A 22350-nucleotide genomic window follows, 5' to 3' on the forward strand; every position below is an offset into this window, starting at 1 on the left:
TTAATCTGTGATGTACCTGTGATGGAATTATTAACCGATCGTATACAGGTAGAAAAAGAAAGCGAATCGTTGGTAACTATTCGGGTACGCAACAAGCATAGAAATATTGATAGAAGTATTCTTTCTAATAATTCAACAGATGCCTAGCCCTTTGACGTTTGATAGAGTAAATCGTGAGTACAAAATAAAAATTGCAGCATATTATAAAGGAATAGACTTGTATTATCATGTAATGTATTAATCATTTGGAATTAGTTTTTTTCAAAAAGATTGATTCTTTGTTAGTGGAATGATATGCAATTATTAGGAAAATGTTTTTCATTTTTTATTGTATAAATATATTACCACAAAATATTACTAGAAAATCATTTTTGCAATTTGTAACAAGAGAAAATAAAAAGACAGAAACTTAATGAAAATTTTAACATAAAGAGACGAAAGATGAGAGAGTAAAATCAAAGCAAATAAAAGGTTGTAACTACATCATGAAGAAAGTTGTACAGTGTAAACATGAAAGCGATTAATTGTCAGCAAAATATTATTAATTGGAACGGCGAACAATTATTACACAGTTTTCCCTAGCAAATATATTTTCTCTAAGCGTTTCTCACTTTACATCGTAATATATATCAACATTAACGACGTCAATGGCATCACCAATGTCACTGCTATGTATGTAGTTGTTGCTACCTCAAGTATCGCAAAGCTAAGCGACTTTACGCCGCTGTTTATGTGATGCAGTAAAAAATATATATATCTTTTCGATTTTTCTACAATTTCTTTACAATTACTGTTTTACTTCTCTCAGTTACTGTTCCACCATCATTAAAATAATGAAGATTGGCGAAGATAGTTTGCTATTGTTATATGAAACTGAATTATTATTTTCTTATTCAGTCATAGCACACCATAGCGAAGAATAAGCGTAATTGTTTTCATTTATTTCTTTCCCAACATAACCGACAATCTGTACATTAAATCGCTTCAAGTCCTAAGCGCTTACATAAGGAAATTATTCGAACTGAATGTTTAAATGAATTTTACCTAATATTATTACCGCGAAATACCTATTCTGAGCTTGTTTGAAAAAGTGAATAGTGAATAGAGAATAGTAATATGAAAGAGTCGTGTGTAAATATATACGCGCGCGCGCATTCGAATAACGGATTGTGAGATCTTTTTTCTTTTCTTCCTCCTCTTCCTCCCTTTATCTTTTTCCCCGCTAATAAGGTATTTCTTTTGCGCGCAACATCAATATATGCGATTTCTCCGGCTTTTTGACAAGTATCTTTCGCTTTTATGAAAAATACTGAATGTTCATTTCAGTAACTTGTCTATTTTGCATCGGAAGGAAGAAAGAGAGCCCGTGTACATATGCAGATATGCACATAAATCGAGGCAACAGCCACGTGCAAATTACGTGCAAATATAAACAAATTTTTTAATCATTTCAATCTTGTAATGCCTTTTTATGTTTTCTTGAAATGCATATTGTAAGTAAAATATCCGGTCATGATTGTGTACTAATATTAAGATGAAGAATCATAAAGAAAATATATATGTATATCTGAAAGTACGGTAGCGCTTCGAATTGAAATTGTTGTACATATATAACCACAGTTTGCGAGTGTAGTTAATATAAAAACTTCTTGGAAAAGAAAATAAAAGTTAAAAGAGCAAAAGTCAACAACAACCACATTTCTCTCACTCACTCACTCAACAGTCAATCGCTCAATCACTCACTCACTCTCTTGTCTTTCTGTTTGTTTGTCTGTATCCCCCCCCCTCTCTCTCTCTCTCTCTCTCTCTCGAAAAGTACAAACTCTTAAGTTACCGCGCTTAATAATAATCGTTCGAAAGTATTATTCTAAGGAAAGTTATCTCATTACCCCTTTCTTTTTTTCTTATTATTGCGCTTTCAAATCAGTGGTGAATATCGCTAAATCTGTCGTGGTATGTCTTATCGTTAACCCCTTAACCTACAACGTCGAGCTAGATTCGTGGTGCGTCTTTCGGGGCAAACATAAGAAACACGAGTTAGACTCGTGGTACGTTCTTCGGGCTACATGCGACAAATATTTTTTTTTTCTTGATCGCATTTGGACGCGCAGATATATTTTCTTGAAAAATATTAGGATACCCTTAAAAATCTTGTTCGATGATCAATTGGTAGTAATTATTTATGAAACATTTTGCAGCAAAAATTAATAGTATTTTGCACAACTTCGAATGCTCAACCAGACTGTCAAATAGCTTGACATTTGACCAACCCTGCCGATGGTTACGACACGCGCTGTTGGAACTTAAATCGTAAGGCAAGGGGCTAAATATAGCAAATAATGAAATAGAACTATAAACCATGCACAACTATAAATCACGTTATATCACATTCAGCGATATTGGACCCCCATTTTGAAAAAAAATAAGCACGAAAGACACATGTTTTATCAGCAATACCAAATAAGGTAAAACATAAGATATAAATCAATCATTGTACCATCCATATTATTATGCAGATTTTTCATAATAAAAATTCTTCATTTCGTTACTCTTGAATTATTTGAATTATTTGAATCCTATAGGAATCTTGTATTATCATAAAAATTTCACTAATCGTCATTTTAATAATATCTTTCATATAAGCCTTCACGCATAACTCGAATACTCGGTATCAATATCGTATAGGTTGCCAAACACCGGTGGTTTCATCCCGGCGATAATAATGGGGTCGATTATCACGGAAGACGGTGACAGCTGGAAACTGATTGTCCTGTATATACTTGAGTGTTGCGCGTACCTAAGGCAGAACATTTCGAAGAGCATGAATAAAAAAGAATCAGGTATAATGACAGGTTAGAAACATTTATCCAATGTTGATCTTGTGATCGTTCGATCGATTGCATCGCATTACCTGTGATACAAAATGTGGCAGTTCAACTTCCGGCGCAGTCGAAAGATGTTGTAGAATAAACTGATCGGATTGGGCTAACCAGAGATCGACCCCTCTTAAAGGATCATAGTTGAACGGTCCGATTCTAAGTAAACCAAGCGTACAGTCGTAAACATCCAGAACCTATACAACGATAGACAATCCTTTATGGGTTATCAACAATACGTTGCAAGTAATTCAGGTTAAAGGTGCGCGTAATAAAATCGTATTTAGAATTGAGATTTACATATTGCGACTTCTTCGAAATACTTGCGTACCCACCTGTTGACCTCCGGTTAAATGCCTAGCGCATCTCAGCGCCTGGTCGGGTCCCTTGTCAGGGAAAGTTGCAGGGAAGATCTCGCCCGTTTTTACATTCAATCCGATACCATATATTACCGGCCAATGAGTGCTACCTCTTATCGTAGTGTTCAATTCGCCTACACAGCATATAGTTAGATCGATCTCCACTGGCTGTTTGTGAAATGCCGCTAAAAGAAATGCAACGTTTTTTATACTTTATCTAAACAGAAACGATAAAAAAAGAATGACCGGCGGAGGGAAAGAGGAGTTGTGTTGGTGGTGGTAGCGGTAGAGAAAAAACTTACAAAGAATATTGCAAAACAATTCTTCAGAATAATTTCTTGGATCGGAATAACCACCGACGAGTTGTAGCTCTAGACGACCCTCTGGAAATCCAAGGGCGAGTTCTGTTACCCTCTGGATCATTGCTGCTGCTGCATCTTCTGTGCCAGCACCATCCAGGTGCGCTAACGCGGCAGCACCGGAACCTAAATCGCATATTGATTCACAAACGTATTCAATGAATGTGCGTGCGTTTGCACGCCCGCGTGTATCGAACTGTTGTCATCGTTTATTGGTGTAATTAAGCGATAATCGAAATCCTTATGGTAGGGCTTACCGGAATGCCTCACAACGACAATTATACAGGTAGTCATATCATCCGAGCCAATGATGCTCACATTTTCTGAAACAAAAGAATAAAGAGATAAAAGGTTAAACTTAATTACTTCCAGGACTTATAGATTACTGTTCTCTTTCTGCAATTCGTTTGCCTCTGAATGAGATTGGAGTTAAAGAAAAAAGCAATGACTGCGAATGAGATACGGAGAAAGCTAAAACTGATGACTTTTTCTAGTAACGGCTTGTTTCATTCACATGAGAGCTAAAGTATCGCTAAATCTACTCGGTTCTTTCTTAATCTAACTGGCTATCAGTCTCTCTCTTGATGGTATATTAGTTCGCATAGCATATACATGTATTTGTGTTATTTTTCAATACTGAAATGCGCAGTGTGTTCTTTCGGAAGATTCTCGAATAAACCAAACTGGAGACGGCATCTAGTCCAGTAGAAATCGCTGCAACTAATATTATGTAGTCGCAGGCATTACTACAGGGTAATTCCCTCGTTAGTTAGATCAAAGACAAAATAGTACGCAAGGATTACGCTGTTTAATTATACACGTGATTTGTCATCAGAGGCGACAATATTGGCTTTCTGTTAAACTAGGGCCGGTTATATGAGTACATACATATGCATGCATGATCCACGGTGTGATTGACGGCACTGCCTTTAAGTCAACTAGCAAATATGAAATTACAAATGAAACATAAATATTTCTATTGTAAATTTATGTTAACAGTTTCTGATTCTCAGAATTAATAACTTATGGTGGCAATGATACAGTGTACATAGAAATGCAATACTTTTATATTTTATTTAAATATTCGCTTTTTTCCTCTCTTTTTTTCCTATCTTTTTTCTTACGCACGCACGTACGTGCATAAAGGTATATGTACCCGCAGAAAAATCGGGATCAATTACATGAGTTGTACAAATGAATGAAATGGCTCATATTTACTGTCGTGTGGCAAAGTAGCGGCCATTTCCCTTTGACGTACGTAAAGAAGTCCCATCGGTCCCACTAATTTTGCTGGCATCGAATGAAGTTGGGCTGCAGTTTCACGATATACCGGATGAGCTACGTACAGCGATCTGCTATCCGTTGGGATGTCCTCTTGTAGGACTCCGTTTACCACCAGCACCATTCTGTGTAACAAATTATGCAAGCTTCGTTAAAAATCAGAATGATAGTAGTAAGCAGTAAATACATCATATACAATTCCCTAGCAAGTCGGAATAGAAATAATATTACGACAGGACATTCTATAACGTAACTCGTAACCATAACGTATTAAAGAGCGACACTGATTCATATATATTCAATTCCGAGTAAACAAGCGAAACACGTACAGGTAAATCGCATAAATATTACTTCCTTTATCGATATTCTTATGGAAGAAAGAAATGGGATATAGATCTTTAGATCATTGAGTAATCGACTAAAAATAAATATCGCGATAGAAATGAACAGAACGTATATGGAGCGCTGTGGAGAAAATTTGGCGATACATATATACATGTTAAATGTATCTTTTTAATAGGGTATTTTTCTACGTATCTAGGTTTACGATCTAAAAAGTATTACGACAAAGCTGTTTATGAGATCGATGGATCGAAGATCATCGGCAAGCATTGTTGGCACTCAGGCTCTGCCGTTTGCGTTAATCGTATTAACGATAAAACCTCGGGATAATCGTGTCAACCAGCCAGCCAGCCGATCAGCTAGTTAGTCAGCCAGTCAGTCAGCCAGTCAGCCAGTCAGCCAGTCAGCCAGTCAGCCAGTCAGCCAGTCAGCTAGCCAGTCAGCCAGCCGGTCAGCTAGTCAGTCAGCCAGCCAGCCAGCCAGCGAGCCAGCCAACCAGCCAGCCAGCTGGTCAGCCAGTCAGTCAGCCAATCAACTAACCAGTCAGCCTCTCCTCCTAATTTACTCGAAAGGTTAAGGTCATTTGCCCCGAATGACATTCTGTGTTTAACCTTTCGTTTGTTTAACGAGATTACTAACAAACCGAGAAGCGAAACTAGAGCGAGTTTTCTTGAGATGCACCACCTCGTTGTTCATTCCTAAAATGATTTTCTATCAGTACATTTTTTCGATTCTGATAAAGATCAGAAGATAAAAGTATCTAAATGTAATTAATTTGGCGATCGGTTTTTTCCCTTGAAATTATTATCGGCACGATTAATAAGTGGAAACAGGAAACGCAAAACGAGAAATGGGAAACGCAAAAATAAGAAACGGGAAGTGAACAAAAGTTTTCTGATCAATGAATGGCCGGTGTCTATATGTACATATTCTGAAACATATACATATAACACCTAAGTGTAATATAAATATATTTTATGTAAAACCAAAATGTTTTGATTTGAGTCGACTTTCACCGTTTATGTATATTTTTATCATATTTCGATCGTAATTTCATCAAACTTTCGAATAAAACACACTGCTACATTTTAAGCATAACATACACATGAGAGAAAGAGAAAGAGAGAGAGAGAGAGAGAGAGAGAGAATGAGAGAGTGTGAGAGAGAGAGTGAGAGGGGGGACAGGAAATGTAGCTCAATGTGAGAAACGTTTTCTTTTGACTTCTTTTCGTCTTTTTAAAAAGCTCACCTTTTAAAAAGAACTACGAGGTGGTTATAATTTTCCAAATAGACGAAACTTTTCTTGATAGAAATGATATTGTCGAAGAGCCAATTTGAAAGGTTGAAAATTTGAAAATCCTTAGCGTTTCTTCGCTAACTAGTCAATTTTTTATTTGCCGAAATCGTAGCTCTGTAATATACTCGGCTATTTTTAATCGATACTGGATTTATTAAAATTGTCTACACATTTCCATCGATAACATTCAGAGCAACACAGCAGACAGAGCAACATCGGGAAATTTTCGAGCAGAAGTTTGATTCATATTTCATAGGTGAAACGAATAATTTGTAAAATAACACAGATATACACAAAGTCAGAGCGCGATTAATCGTAGTATTTAATGCACACAGTGTCTACGTAATAGAAGAATGAATCGTGATTCGATCGCGAAGAAATATTTGAAAGAACATGAATCCCAAATCAAGCACACGACTACGACTAAGCATTCACAACAACGTTTCATTCAATCGTCGTCTCGGTTAGGCTGAACTCATTAACAAATCGTGCTAATTATGGCTTCTATTATCGGTTAAAATGCCGATTGGTTGATCGGCGCGATCCATACACGGGTAGTGGGATGGGTTAAAATCCAGTCGGGACCAATCGAAGCGGGTGGTACCGATCAGATATCAAGTCGCCGCCGCTGCCGTTGCCGCCGCTGCCACCGCCGCCGCGCAGCCGACATCACCATCACCACCACGAATAACAAAATAACATGTTTGCTTCGCTTTTATACCTCCTCTTTTATTCTCCGTACCTCGAAAAGTGCTTTAAAATCAAAATCTTCTTTGCACAATGCTTTTTTCTTTCACTTATCTTGTAGCTGGTGTACCGCTTACAGATGATCGAAGCTATTACTAGAATAGTGGTAACATACTACTCTGCGTCTAGTTCGATACACTATAGGTGTGCATGTGGGTTTATCAAAATTCATTAAGATACTAAATTAGTTTATACTTTATATATATATATATATATATATATATTGTAATTTGAATCAAAACATAACAAAGTAACAAAACAAAATTTTAAAACTGAGATTTGATTTCTTACCTTTGAAAAAGTTAATTCGCAAAATGAATTGTCCACACCCTGACAATAATTATTTATGTACCTATCTCAAATTAAAGACATGGTAAGTTATGAAGGAAGATGGTAAAAATCGTGAACGGCAGATAAACATCAGAATAAAGATGCGTTGAGATTATGCTTGATTATATAAACTGTATTTTAATGACCTTTATCTCGATCGGTCGACATAATATATGTATGTATTCTCTCTTTGATATCCCTAACCTTTCTTATCTTCTACAGAAAATCTCTTCTTCCCAAAAAAATTCTTCAGCTATCGTATAATATAATAAATCTAAGAAAATGAAATTTTTTAAAATTTCTTAAATGCGATCTTTAATCACTCATCAGAGTCATTTGTTTAACATTGTGTTTATTCTATGCGAGTATTTGTAATTCGTATTATAATTTTTTTTCATTTTGCAAACGTATCGTTTGCGTTGTGCGTATATGTTTATACAGGTGGGTTAGCAATATTCTTGATTTCATAGGGTATATCCTTTTTTTTCGCACAACGATCTTTTGTATACAACACATGGAACATGAGTCAGATACAAACTTCTGTAAGATATAGAAAATGAAAATGACGTTCGCAGTAAATAAAGATTAGTGTATCGTTATACACCAAAGAACTGTCGTATTCGTATTTGGCGACAACGTAGTATATAAAGTAGTCTTTCTATTCCTGTTCTTTGCGATTTCACTGTAAGTCATTATATCCGACTTATAAATATAAAAATATCGTTTCGATGCCTACCGACAGAACACTATTTACTCATGGGAGAATGAATAATGAAAGAAATGCAGATTGCAAGTATATAGCCATCCTTTTCATCCTGTATGATCTTTATCATCAAAATTAGTCAGATAAATAGATAGCAAGAATTAAATTTAGCTGAACGAAGAATTATCGACGAAATTATCGAGGAAAGACAAAAAGAAAGGAACGAATGTTAAATCGAAAGTGAAAAATGATCAGTCGTAAAAAAGGGTAAGAAAAAGGATCGAAGGAAGAGCGGTGGAAGGGCAAAAGAGAGAGAAGGAATGGGACGAAACATCTTGGTTGTTCGTGACCATAACCGGCGAAGTGGTTAGTAATAGGTTGGTTGGTTGGTTGGTTGGTTGGTTGGTTGGTTGGCTGGTTGGTTGGTTGGTTGGTTGGTTGGTTGGTTGAATGGCTGACTAGCTGACTGTGCAGATCGAGCCACACGGAAATCCACTTGAAAAGTAGCCATTACCTTAATTATTGGTCTTTCGTAGAGAGACTATGTGCACGTTAGCCAGAATACGATGCGAAGTGTGTTGGTCGGTTCTCCTGTCCTGTACAATTGGTTGAGAATTCCTTACCACGACATTTTGCTCAGAATCTATCGTTAACTTCGCAAGCTACTTGTAAGGATAATAAAAACGCAAAGAAACAAAAACGTTATATCGTCTAACGAAAGTATTTCGAAATCGTAAAGAAGCAATCGTAAAGAGCGATTAAAATAAAAGCATAGTAGTAAAGGAAAGGTATTCGCTAATAAAGTTAATATTCATAATAAAATTAGAAATAAAATAAAATTTGCATAGCATTTGAAGGAACGTTCGAATGGCAACATGCGAGAAATTGGCCAAGTATGTACCTAAATCTCTCTCGATCAGATTTTTTCACATTTACACGATCCTTGCTGTTTTCGAGGGTATAATTTCGGAACGGCATACCAGAAACTTGGTATCTGCTCCCCCTCGCTCGCCCGCTCTTCCTTCTTTCTACCGATTACTCGCATAATGCACGCCAACTACGTAGTTACACTCGCGCCACGTTACATGTACACCTATATACGGCTGAGTGTAATTACACAGCTAGGATGCGGCCACGCAGTTATTTATTTAAGCGTGCAAAGGGCCGTAGCCATTAACGGGTGCCTTTCCTCGAATCACCTTCTCTGTGGGGCTGGTATTCTAATGACTGGTGATTTCACTGAGAATCTCTACCAAGTAAATCTAAATGACTACGCGCGACTTTGCCCGAGCAAAACGAGCATTTTCAATCGAACAATTTTCCTCTTTCTATCGTCCACTACCATGTGGTATACCATATACACCCATCATTCACTTTTCTCCGCTTTATCTTCTCTTTAACCGATCATGATTTTTCGGTTCTATTTATTCTGTTAAATCAATTCAATTCGCTTGATTAAATTAACCAATTAACGGCAAATTACCGTTATCATTATCGTTATCAGATATAGATATAGATTTTGTTGGGTAATTGAATCTTCAAATCTAAAATACAACGATATCAATGCCATAGCTGATTAACTTCATTCTACTACTACAGTCCGCGGTATTCGCAAGGATATGCGTGCAATGCAATGAATATTTGTGTTAGCGTTATTATGCTATAGGAAAATGGAAAAATGATCGAAATGCGTGTTACGAAAGCCCCCCCTCCACACACACACAATTCCATACTGTTTTGTATACGATATACTGTAATTGTAGTATACAACGTCTGGTAAGCGGGGACAGCGCGAAAGACCAATGGAAAATTTCACACTGTGCCGCCGTCGCGTCGGTTCGATTGCAGACGTCACGAGTGAAATGATAAATTATTATTACCAACAGAGAATTGTTTACGCGAAATAAGGAGGAAGCAAAACGAGAAATCAAGTAACGAAATCGAATCATTCTGTGATAACAACACGAAAAAAGGAGGTCGACATCATTTAGTAACGCGTCTTATCTTGGGTGGAATTGACTTGCGAATGCGACCAACTTGTGTCGTAACTAGTAACGACAATTCGATAATTTCACTGTAAAAATTTTCTTTTATTTCATTTCTTTCTGGTTGTTCGTGCACAGCGAATCCAATTGCAATGCTAATTTGATCGTTCTTTCCTCCAAGAAAATTGTTACGATTTATATACGTTACAAAGAAGCAAACTATTGGTGTAAAATTTCAACTGGCTTTCATTTGTAGCCAAGCGTTTTATCTAGTCATGCACCTCATCGTCGATATCAATGGATAACTGAATTTATTTTAAATTTGGCGGGATCTACGAATCGAAGTATTCCGATTTTAACAGATAGCGCGAATAACGAAGAGCAAGTGTTACCGTTACCACCTATCGGTATTTATCAATAGTTATAGCAAATATTGTTTATTAAAGATATGAAACATTGCGATTAAATATCTATGCAATAACATTTAACAACAATCGTGCTCCTCTATTTGCTTTTGTTCAGATGATTTTCTTCGTTCTTTTTTCGATTATTCGATTCAATAGATTAACGTTATACGGGGAGAGATACTACTACTACTACTACTACTACTACTACTACTACTACTAGAGATTAAACTAATCGTTGCATCGCAAATGGTTTCTCTGCATGTTCAATGTAACAATAAGAATCTGCAGCACGTTCAATGTACAATAAGTTTTCGTTAATAACGGTACGTTTGTCGATGAATTAAAATCCTCGTTGAATCACTAGTCCATGTATGTAATTGTACATGTATAATCCAAGATAGAAAATTTATCGAAAAGGTTATCAACGGAAACCGAGCAAAAGACATTCTAACTCATCGATTTGTTTTTTTTTTATATACATATGTACGTACGATGGACATGAATAATTACCATTTACAATTCAAAGGGATTCTACGCGGTTGGTTTTTTCCTCTTTCTAGATTACAACTAAAACAACTTGGAGAAATAAATGACTAAACCGTTTTACGATAAGATTAGTAGGGAACACGATCATCCTACATAGTACGCCGAGAGAGAACCGACAATGAATTGAAAATAGAAAAATTCACTACGTTTGAGTGACGAAACAATTTGACGATGCAATCCGTTTTTTTTTTTTCCAAATACGCGAATATCCCGATTAATTTTATGGTCGTACATAATAATCATGAATATTCCAATACGGTATGATTAAAGAATAATCGATATATGTATTATTCTAATTATCTGAATGAACAAACATTGAAAACATCGAAACAGAAAGTATGTATGTATTTAGTTAGATAAGTAAGAAACAAGCGAAATCATGAATACAGTAAAGGGACGTATGTAAGTATTTATAAATGGTCACCGTGATCAGTCAAACTTTTACATCTTCGTCTTATGCCCAGTTTTTTATCTGAAACCGAAAAGAGCCAGTCTGAACTAAATCGAATCGAATCGAATCGAATCAAAAATTTGTACAATAAAAAAAAAAAAAAAACACGGACAGCAACCTGTTCGGTTTTAGCAGTTAGAATTATTGAATTTATAGTTTTTCCGTAGTTGGAACGGGAGACGATAACGCACATAATAAGCGTGCTCAGATAACGAGTAGCCGTTTGAGCTAACGTAGTCCGATAAAATGTGCCCAAATACCATATGTATATACGTACATAAAAGCGACCATCATCTAAAGCGGACCAACCACAAACAACTATTTACCAGATTGATTATCGAACATTCAAGTCTATCGATATCCTGACACTTTATTTCGACGTGTTCGTTATGCATACAGTGTTTGTTATCTAACGATTTCTAAAATGATTTTGTTTCAATGCAATGTTCTTCTCTTACCGAAACACCAATAATCCAAAGGATAAATATGTATCAAGACTTTATACATATACTTGACATAAAAGAAAATAGCGATTACAATATGATTACATTTGAAATGTAGATTTTAAAAAGAACCAAACAGCTGGAAATATAATATAATGTAAAATCGCAAGTTCGCCCAAACCCGAAAGAGGAAGACTAAGTAAAATAAATAATATGGTTAAATTTTTAGTCGTTTCGATTCGTCATCGATATGGGAGTGCAATCGCAATATTGGATCGCAAGCGTTTTTTCATACTCACTTTACGGTTCTTCGGATTTTTCTTCAAATTGATCGACACGTTTCTGCCGCCATTTTTGAAAAATATGCTGCGTTTGGTATTGCTTACGTTCCTTTTTTGCTTTTCCTCCTTCAACTTTTCACGATCTTTCTGTAATATTAAAAAAGGAAAAGTTTTGAAAACGAAGCTTGAAAACCAGCTCCAAATTTATGATTTGAACATTCATTCAATTCAAACGTTTTTATCGTGCCTTTCCTCTTTAAACTTGGTCCGTTGGTATTCCTTGAAACACTCATAAGTCATATTGGTTAAATACGCGCATGTATTTGTTACGTGATATGTATTTCCTATTCGAGTGAAATAAAACGAGACATTTTTTACGTTTAAGTCAAAATACTTTTCCCTCTCACTCCACTTGTTACATCCACAGGAAAGTTCTAACAATTGGAATGACTCATCGCGAGTAACGGTAAATTATACCTACGTTCATTCACTCTAACTTAGATATTACAAGCATCATAAAAACGCATTTACGTTGATGCGAGGTTTACTTGGATCATATGAATCGATTAAACAATAGGAAACAAAGCTGTCGGTAGACAAATCTTTTTAAAATTAAAAAAAAAATTTAGGAAACAGCTCGTTTGTTGGTTGTGTCGTGAATTGCACTTCACCCTGCTTACGCCATGTTACAGGAAACCAAATCCAGCGATTTTTCTTTTCTTTTCAATACTTTCTGGTTCCCCCACTGTCTAGCGTTCATAGAAAGAAGAAAACACAAAAGAAAAAAAAAAAAAGAGAGAAAGGAAGAAAGGAAGGAAGGAACCAACTACATATGCCGTATGCTCTCAACTAGCATAACTATAGTACCTATACATACGTACAATCGTAGTAAGTGAATTTGCATACAGTAGCCCAGCAAGCCTGTAATCGTCTGATTCCCTACATATTTATGCGCTACGACTTCCTCCGATTGTTTATAAACGTATTCGTTTATACTGGATGTACAATGTGACGAACTTATATCCTTTTTCTTTTTCCTTTTTTCATATACTCTTGCGCGTACAATATGCAGTCAACTTTAATCGGAACACGATTAAAACGCGTTCTATATTTCTGTATTTGATACGAAATTATCAATTTGTCGACAGTTAAATATCGAAAAATTAGTAGCTACGTTTACCTGCAAACGGTAATGACAATTATAATTCCATAATCACGCTGATCTATTATCAAAATGTGTGATTACGCGCGTCTAAACCTTGCACGCACGCAATTGTATAGGTGAAAAGAATACGGATAGGATTCACGGCGTGAACGGCGCGTGCGTGGACACGGACGTAAGTACATGTGCACGTACACCACAAGCTAGTCCGCATTCCACGAGTGGAACAACCGGTACACGGTCCAGTGACTCTCAAGTTGCATCTCTCCAAGTTGTGTTCGAATGGGATGGAATCGTTATGCAACAGACAACAGAAGACGAGAGTCAGTGGCCCGTTGGATTCACGGAAGGTGAACTGTTCTTCCGGGTCCTCTTCTCTTCTTTTCCTATCTCACTACTTTTCTCCCCTCTTTTTCCTCTTTGCTCATTTCATTCGTTTAGTTTCGTCACTTTCACAGCGAACACGCGCTTTTAGTTTGTGGATGGATTGAAATCGAAAGTCGTACTGTCCGTAACACAAAAGAAAAATGACGCACACCTGTTTCTTACAGATAGTCGTCACTTTTTTCCCTCTTTCTCTTTGGTTTCTTGATTCTACTTTTCACGTGTATCTGTGTCCTAATTTTACGAGATAGCATGCTCTTCCATATCCGCGTTCATACAAAATACGGCTACAGTTAAAATGCACTTGTCTTATCTTATCGCACTAATCTAATGACTGGCTTAACCGTGGTATTTTCTTTATTTATTTAAAAAATGTTCTGTAAAACAACGATAATCGATTTGATAGAATAATAAATTACTACGACTCTATCTTTCTCTCGAACACGTCTGAGTCTGAGGATATCAGTGTCAAAATATCGGTGTCGAAAAGTATTAGTAGAACAATCGTGGTGTAACTCGATACCCTCAACGCTAAGTTTTGACAACAATTAATATTTTGCAGGACAGTAATAATACGTTCGTAAATCTCTGTGAACGATAATTATCTAGGGAGCTAGAGTGAATCTAAATTTCTAATCTCCCCCTCCCTCCTGCCCTTTCTCCGTCTCACTCTCTTTCCCTCTCTCACCCTCCTTCATGCTTCGAGCTAACAATAAGCTTAAATCTGAGTTTCTGATTTATGTAGACCCCGTAGGGAGTGCAGTTACCAGGCCTCTCTACACTCTACACACTACACACACCTTCTTTACCCTCAACGCGCATACGTAGATACGCTTCTGTACATATATCCACATACGTAGCGTATATACTATATACGTAACTACGTCCATATGCTTACATCTATTCCCGGTGCGATGTTGCAACGATACGCATGTACGCAAGACACATTATCCCATTAGTCGTACTTACCTATACGTGTCGATGAAACGCATCACAACATATTCCTATGAATATAAACACCGAGTGTGTGTATCTGTTTAACCGTAGTGCGAATGAATTTGTCCAGACGCATACGTAACGATGCGTCAACGGAACATATACATGCACTTAAAATCAACTTTTATACAACTGTCGTCAAATTTTAATTGGACTTTATTGAAGTAAAAAGTAATCTACGGTAATAGTATTTTTATGTAAAAGTTTTTTTTAAAGGGAATGATCTCTTATTTCCAAAAATTTCTACGCACATGTACTTAAAAGCAACTTAAAAGAAAAGGCGTCGGCGAACAAATATATAAAATATAAAAGAATAAAAAAATTAAAAATTCAATATTTCGTTTCGTGTTTAAATTCTGCGTCTAATTTGATAGGATGTTAAAACGTCGATGATACTGCATTGAAATATAATAAATCTAACAATAATATCAAATTTCATTAAAAATCACCAACAATCGACAAATACGAAGATATAAGAACAACTAAAACAAAAAAACAACACTCGTATGAAGATGTATGCGAATTAACGTTAGAAAGAGGAAACCGAGTCGTATCGAATCATATCAAGTCATTGAGTCGTGCATAACATTGAAACGTTACGGAAAATGATGGTATATCGTTGGATGGCAACTGGTAAGTAAGTAGCTGTCACAGATGAACTAGCGGAAGAGTAAAAGGTTAACACCCTCTACTAGCCTTAAGAGCATCTTAACTCAGTTTAGTCCGTGACTTAAGAGAGTTTCGAGAGCCGAGAGACTCGTGTATCCACCACTACTATTATCACCAGCTCTACTGTTAAATACACATACAGTATACGTCCATATTCTTATCTCCCTGCCGCCGCGCTGCCTTTATCTTCATTTGAAAAGACTCAAAATCTTATATTTCCAATCAAGATGCCTCTGTTTAATCATGTTACTGTTTCCAATTTCTTTTAACCAATTGATGATTACTCTCAATAGAATTTTGCAAAAAATGCAAAAGAGTGAAATATCTACCGTATATACTTTAGTCTGGCATATTTGTTTTCTTCTCCTTCATTGGAACGTTTAAAAATTTAATAATTATTAAAGTACCAAAAAAGATTAAGGTTAAGATTAAGTTCGTGGGATTTTAAAACTGTGGCAGTTTATGGCTCGAGTTTGTACGAATACCGGGGATTAGTTACAATTTCATGCTACGAATCATTTTAATATTTTCCTATTAAGCCATATAACCATGTTGCACGAGTTCCTATTACAATTGCAGAGGAATATATAATATAGTCTAAGTATATACTATCCTATAATATATATATCCATACTTAAAGTACATTGGTGTACATATTAAACATGTACACGAAGGAATACTTAAACTCTTTTCAATCATATATGAGTATGTGCGACGAGTATAATAATAATTACGCGTGTCTAATGTTCAAGAATAAAAGTAAAAACTGCGAGATTTCGGATCGCTACATATATACATATGCACTATATTTCAATCTCCATTGAACATATAAAGATATTGAAATCAAATTGCTACTTTTTTTCTCCTTAAGAACTATAGAGATCGTTTAATCAAAGGATTGCTCAAAATAGAATTAGTAAGCGCAATCATAAACGATGGATGAATTTTTGTAACTTATGAATATAAAAATTCTCTTTCCTCTTAAAAAAAGAAAAGGAAATAAGTAAAGTGTATGAAATTAACCGTATTTCATTAAAAGAAGATAAAGCAACAGTTTCAAGGACGCAAAAAAGAAATATACAGATTTTCGATAAAAATCGTAGAAATAATTGAAAGAGCGAAGAAAAAGGAAAAAGGAAAGGTAGAAAAAGATGGACAATATAAGATTGAAGAATGACAAAATATTAGGAAAGAGGAATGAACTTGGACATACAGAGTACATATTAGAGGGCGAGTAAAGAGAATAGAAGAAATAAATACAAAATAAATGAAAAAAAATGAAATGTACAAACGGTAGAGTAAGTAAAAAATTAGACGCGTAAATATATAAAAAAAATGGGTCGACGATTCTGGTTAGTGGTCAATAGTTATGGACCATGCATAACTATTCCAATCTAAATGTAGCTATGTAATACTATGTAATCTAACTTAATATTATTATATAATAATATAATAAACCATGTAATCTGAACGTAAACTAATCTAAATGTAACACCTATAGCAAGTATTGTATACACACGTGGTGTTCAAGAAAATGCTTGATACCAAGAACACACGTAGACAAGATACAACACCGAAGCCTCATGGCTTCAGGGTCCCAGCCACGGCCAGATTAATGAAGTTCATTCGCACAGTGACTCTCAATCGTTAATCGGTATTTCATAAAGCTATTTTAGTTTTCGCTATACCCAACAATTTTTCTTCTTTTTTCAGGCTTTAATTATAAAAAAATTCCGGTAATATTACAATTAGTAAAACAACTGATAGTAATATACCACTTCCTATAATGAATATTTCTTCAAATTTTGCCATTATGTCATATAGTTTTATCATTAATACAATCTCATCAAAAAATCAACTTGTCGGCTAGCTTCAAGTATATTATATATATATATATATATATATATATATATATATATATAATTATTCGTATTAAGTATATATGTCTGTATGAACGCACGGTCTTTTCGCGAACAATTAAGTTTCATCGTCCATCTATTTTTCGAGTCAATTTTGTTCTGTGCCTAATAATTCAAGAACAACAGGAACGCAAAAGAGTATCTTCCAGTCGATGTTTAAGTGGTCTTACTTTTCAATATTCTTAATTTCTAAGTAATTTTCAAACAAGTTTCAGTTCAAACGTTAACGTAATATTTAAATTAAGTAATTTCACTTATATAATATTAGACAAGTACAATAAAATATTGTTTCTTTCTTTCATCAACAAATTAGATAATTTATATCATCTAAACATTTTATATAAAAGTTAAATCCAGATTTACGGTACGATATATTGATATATCTATCGACCGATCTATAAGAAAACAATATTAAAAGAACGAAAGATGAAAAAAGAAAACAGAAATTGATTGATCGACGAAAGGACTTATTCAACACTCAAATAGCATTACAATACGAGTACACTGTATATGACACGCCGATTCCCTGTATGCCTGTATGTAATGCGACACTCGGCTTCGATAGTGTACACGTTGTCGCTTGTAAATTGTGCAAGTTGTTCTACGACGCAATTTTCCTACATACATATGTATACAGATATGTACACCTTTTCACTTGATATCACTTGTATACCTCCACCTTTGCATACTTTACAATGCGTATGAAAATTGGAGAATGTAGCGCTTATATGCTCTGTTTCATTTTATTTCAATTACCTTAGTAGATGTTAGAAATTAAATAAATTATGCTCATCTTTGTTTTTTATATGCGAGTATTATCATATCTGCATTACTTGCACGTGTAAAATTATAAAAATAATTCTAACGGCAACTACACTATTCTATTAGACCATTTGCGGGCTTACAGGTCATGATATGCGAGTCGCAAAAAATTGTTTACAAACACATTGTCTTGACGATTGACTCCTAACGTTTACAAATAGGTCAGAAACATTTGTGCGCCGTGGCGTACTGAATACAAAATTATAAGAATTTGTCAGAAATTAAAAATCTGTGAAAACCAACATTTTTTGTGTAATATACTTTTAATAAGTTTCAACATCGACGATGACAGCACTTACCACGTTACGGCAGCTGATTGAACAAATGGTGTCCGATTTTGCAAAAAGGTGATGAAAATGTAATGTCTAGTAATGTTGAACCTGCATTCGACAGGGCAACGAGGAGATTGCTATCATAAAATAGTAGTTACGCAACAAGCAACTGGTTGTATGTATACACACGCGTTGTAGTCGATCCGAAACGAAACGTCAGTGATCACACTGTCATCGTCACTGTCATCGTCACCGTCACCGTCACCGTCACCGTCACCGTCACCGTCGCCGTCGCCGTCACCGTTACCGTTATCGTCGATATTGTCGTTCACATTGCTAGCACATAATGTTATCGAGCACACACGACGTAATAACTAACCAACTCGGACTCGTTTAAAGCTTGAGAGCGAACGAAACGATGGAATGACGAGAGAAAAAAACTGTAAAGATATAGATAGAAGAGATACGATCTGATCGTGGTAGTCGTGTCACTTACGATTGCCAGTTTCACACAATCCAAACAGAAAAAGTAAGGCGCTTCGAGTGACAGTTAAACAAAAACTCAATAGGACTGAACCGACACGTTTTCTTTTTCATTACAATTACTCACACAACATCTACATCGTCCGCTCTGGCACTCGCGTCTGCACTCGGCCTCGTCGTTAGAGTCGCCTCCTCTCCTACCATCTAACTTCGTTTGTTTCCGTCATTCTTCGACTTTCGCGGCAACAATGGCGCCTTTTGCGATTCGAAATTATGTTTCAACTAGTTATAATTACAAAACCAATTGATATTCTATAGTCTAAACTATCTTTTTTCGACAAATGATGGTTATTATTTATTGCTTGTTACTTATTGCGTAGTATTCTGAATGAACAAGAAACAAGATAGGTATAAAGCATTATAAAGCATTTCACTTTGTGTATAATAATATGTGTATTTATTTTCATGCTTATTGCATATGTATCATATATAACTAAAAATATATATCGATAAAAAGATCGTTATCAAATCTTTTCACAATATCCATTAAGAGAAGTAATTCTATAATTTACTTCAGAATTTCATAAAATCTTCAAAGTAAACTAAAAGTAAAATATATAACTACGTTCGAATATAATCAGTTTTTATATACTTGTATATATTTATAATTTTTATCAGTGACACAATATACCGATTTAATATATTTTTTTAAATACAAATACTGTCATATTATATATTTTCACAATGTGTTCCCTAACTTTTATGTTTCGTGAAAACGTCGTGTAATATGTTATTGTATAATATGTTATATTAAAGATGAGATACCTCGTTTATCCTTATATAACATACATGTGTGTGTGTGTGTGTGTGTGTGTGTGTGTGTGTGTGTGTGTGTGTGTGTGTGTGTGTGTACACATATATAATGATATATATATATGTACATATTAGGGGCGTGGTTGTAAGGTTATTACTGGGGAATCTACTATATCGACATATAGCACTCTTTAATATCTGTTGAATCACAGTTGAATTTGGATGATTCATACGACGTAGTACAACTATAAAGATACATACATATAAAAACAGAATGCGTGAGCGAACTAAAAATGCGATGTAGGAATAGGAAGAGAACCCTGCATAGAAATCCCTTGTATCCTTCTCTGATAAAGTATGCACATTCGTACAATAAATATGCAAGTGAAACACCGATCAACGAGCGGCGCCAGTGTGTATAGCCGATTAGAGACGAGTAGAAAGAGACCTCTATGCAGCGTATCTACTTATATTCTTATATCGTATCTACTTGACTGTTTTATACGGTAATATATGACTGGCATTCTTTACCTTTGTATCTCTATGGGTACAATCGCACAATGTATATACATACCACAGACAAATATACACCCCATTCTTAATTAATGTACATACATAAAATATAATATAATACAATGAAAAATATTTATTACTGATTAGACATTTAATATGAAAGTAACTTCAATGATCAAACTTTTTCAGATATATAACAGTTACTAGGCAAATCTCAGATATATAATTGCATATCAGGTAATCAAGACAGTTCATAGGTTTTCCGTTTTTAGGTTATTAAGTATAACTTTTGTGAAAGCTTGTAAACAAAACGATAAATGAACGAAATAGAAAAGCGCGATACATTTTAATTTTCAAAAATATCGTTTCGAAAAGGAACACAAAGAGAGAGAGAGAGAGAGAGGGAAAGCGGGGAAAAGCAAAAATACAGACATTTAATCAGGTACATATAATATTGCGTATTGCACATGTGTACATATTTACACGCCACGTTACATATGACTATATTCATAAGCGCATATCTGTCATATACAATGTACATTGTACATTATATTTATAATATACACATTTGCTCAAGTCTTGCGCACCATCTATCGGAAGAAGATGGTACAGTATTTCATTAGAATTGTTTCGCCCCTCTATTCAGCTTTTGTGAATTTCATCGGCAGAGTCGAATGTGATTTGAAGATGGCGATACAGGAGTAGGGTTGAGCGGACGCTTCGTAAGGAAGCCTCTTTTTTAGCAGTAATAGCTGAAATTTCGATCGCCGTTGTGTCTGGTGAGTAAAAAGTGATATCGAAGGAATTTTGAACAAATTTCGAGTGAGATTTGAGTAGAACATGAATGGGAAAGAAGTCGGAGATTTCCATCGGTTGAGCAACGAAATCTCGGGATTATATACTTACACATATACATATGTACATACGTATGTACAAACCGTTCCTCTTTCCAGACTGGGAAGTTCAATGCGGAGCACAAGCATGTGTCACGTCGCGATCAAACGAGAGCATGAGTTCTCTAGCGATTGTCTGTATGCGAACAAGAATATTTATGAGCATATGATACACATGATCATACCAATTTGTATTTGTGTACTCGCGCGAGATCATAAAGCTGATTTAAACCAGAGACTCGAAAATGGGCAAGAACTTGAGGCGTAACGGTATCATCGATTCATCTTGCTTTTAATCTAGTAAATACAATATAGACTCTTTAATTAATTTCCTTAGTAAATAATTAGTTTCGTTGCAATTTTTCGTTTAAAATGAATTTATAATATGCAAATTGATTATAACGTTAATCGAATGAGAATTGAACAAGTAAATATAAATTATTTAATTTAATACGTAAAAGGTCTGCAATTTATAATTAGTGAAACAGCGAAGTAACAGTAAAAACGGTAAAGTGGAAAGTAAACGTTGACATCAATCGATGATACATATCTGTAGTATGGTATAACAATTGGTTCATGTGCTTATTCTAAATGACAATAATACATACATACTGATAGATTAAAGACAGCAAAGAAATACCTGCGGTATTTCTCTTGGTTTCTTTCAGATGGTGGCGGGTTCTTTGCTTTTCGTGCTAATGAGGGGAACAATTCAAAAGGGGAGAGGCCTAAAACTACTAACACAATTTACTAATTGAGGTGGAAATGGATTATCTTTGTACATATGTGTATATATACATGATATATATATATCTGCAATTGCCAAGTAAAAAAGAGAGCAAGCGATTATGGAATACCAAATGACCAAGCAGTACTCTCGTTTGCGTAAGGTTAATACGCACGCGATCTAGTCAAGAAATGAAGACTTAAGCTTACTCCTTAAAGAAGAAATTATAACGTTTCGTCATATAAAAGAAGACGATGCAATCAATCCAGAACATGCGAGCTTAAATGTAG

The 22350-nt window shown here is 35.2% G+C and overlaps 1 protein-coding gene across 5 annotated transcripts; it reads right to left on the minus strand.

Moving 5' to 3' along the window:
- Window positions 1-520: 520 nt before the first annotated feature.
- On the minus strand, window positions 521-19291 carry LOC132905875 (protein N-terminal asparagine amidohydrolase). 5 transcript variants are annotated; one of them, XM_060957595.1, is made up of 9 exons: window positions 19128-19291; window positions 18659-18739; window positions 12426-12554; window positions 4813-5000; window positions 3852-3917; window positions 3538-3720; window positions 3212-3420; window positions 2912-3073; window positions 521-2797 (listed from the first exon to the last, which is right to left on the minus strand). In XM_060957595.1, exons 4-9 carry the CDS (start codon window positions 4997-4999, stop codon window positions 2672-2674), a joined length of 933 nt encoding a protein of 310 aa, XP_060813578.1. In that variant the 5' UTR covers window position 5000; window positions 12426-12554; window positions 18659-18739; window positions 19128-19291; the 3' UTR covers window positions 521-2671. The 5 variants fall into 5 exon arrangements, with proteins under 5 accessions (XP_060813578.1, XP_060813576.1, XP_060813579.1 ...); XM_060957593.1 differs by lacking the exon at window positions 18659-18739; XM_060957596.1 differs by lacking the exon at window positions 18659-18739 and having other exon boundaries at window positions 19242-19260.
- Between the last annotated feature and the right edge of the window lie 3059 nt (window positions 19292-22350).

This window comes from Bombus pascuorum, chromosome 4, assembly GCF_905332965.1.
Source record: "Bombus pascuorum chromosome 4, iyBomPasc1.1, whole genome shotgun sequence".
Classification (NCBI taxonomy): domain Eukaryota; kingdom Metazoa; phylum Arthropoda; class Insecta; order Hymenoptera; family Apidae; genus Bombus; species Bombus pascuorum.

Coding starts and splice junctions, on each gene's coding strand:
- LOC132905875 (XM_060957593.1), bottom strand. CDS start 4,999: ATGGTGCTGGTGGTAAACGGAGTCCTACAAGAGGACATCCCAACGGAT. Junction 3,074..3,211: donor ATTTAACCGGAGGTCAACAG/GTGGGTACGCAA, acceptor ATCGTTGTATAG/GTTCTGGATGTTTACGACTG. Junction 2,798..2,911: donor TGCCACATTTTGTATCACAG/GTAATGCGATGC, acceptor GTTCTGCCTTAG/GTACGCGCAACACTCAAGTA.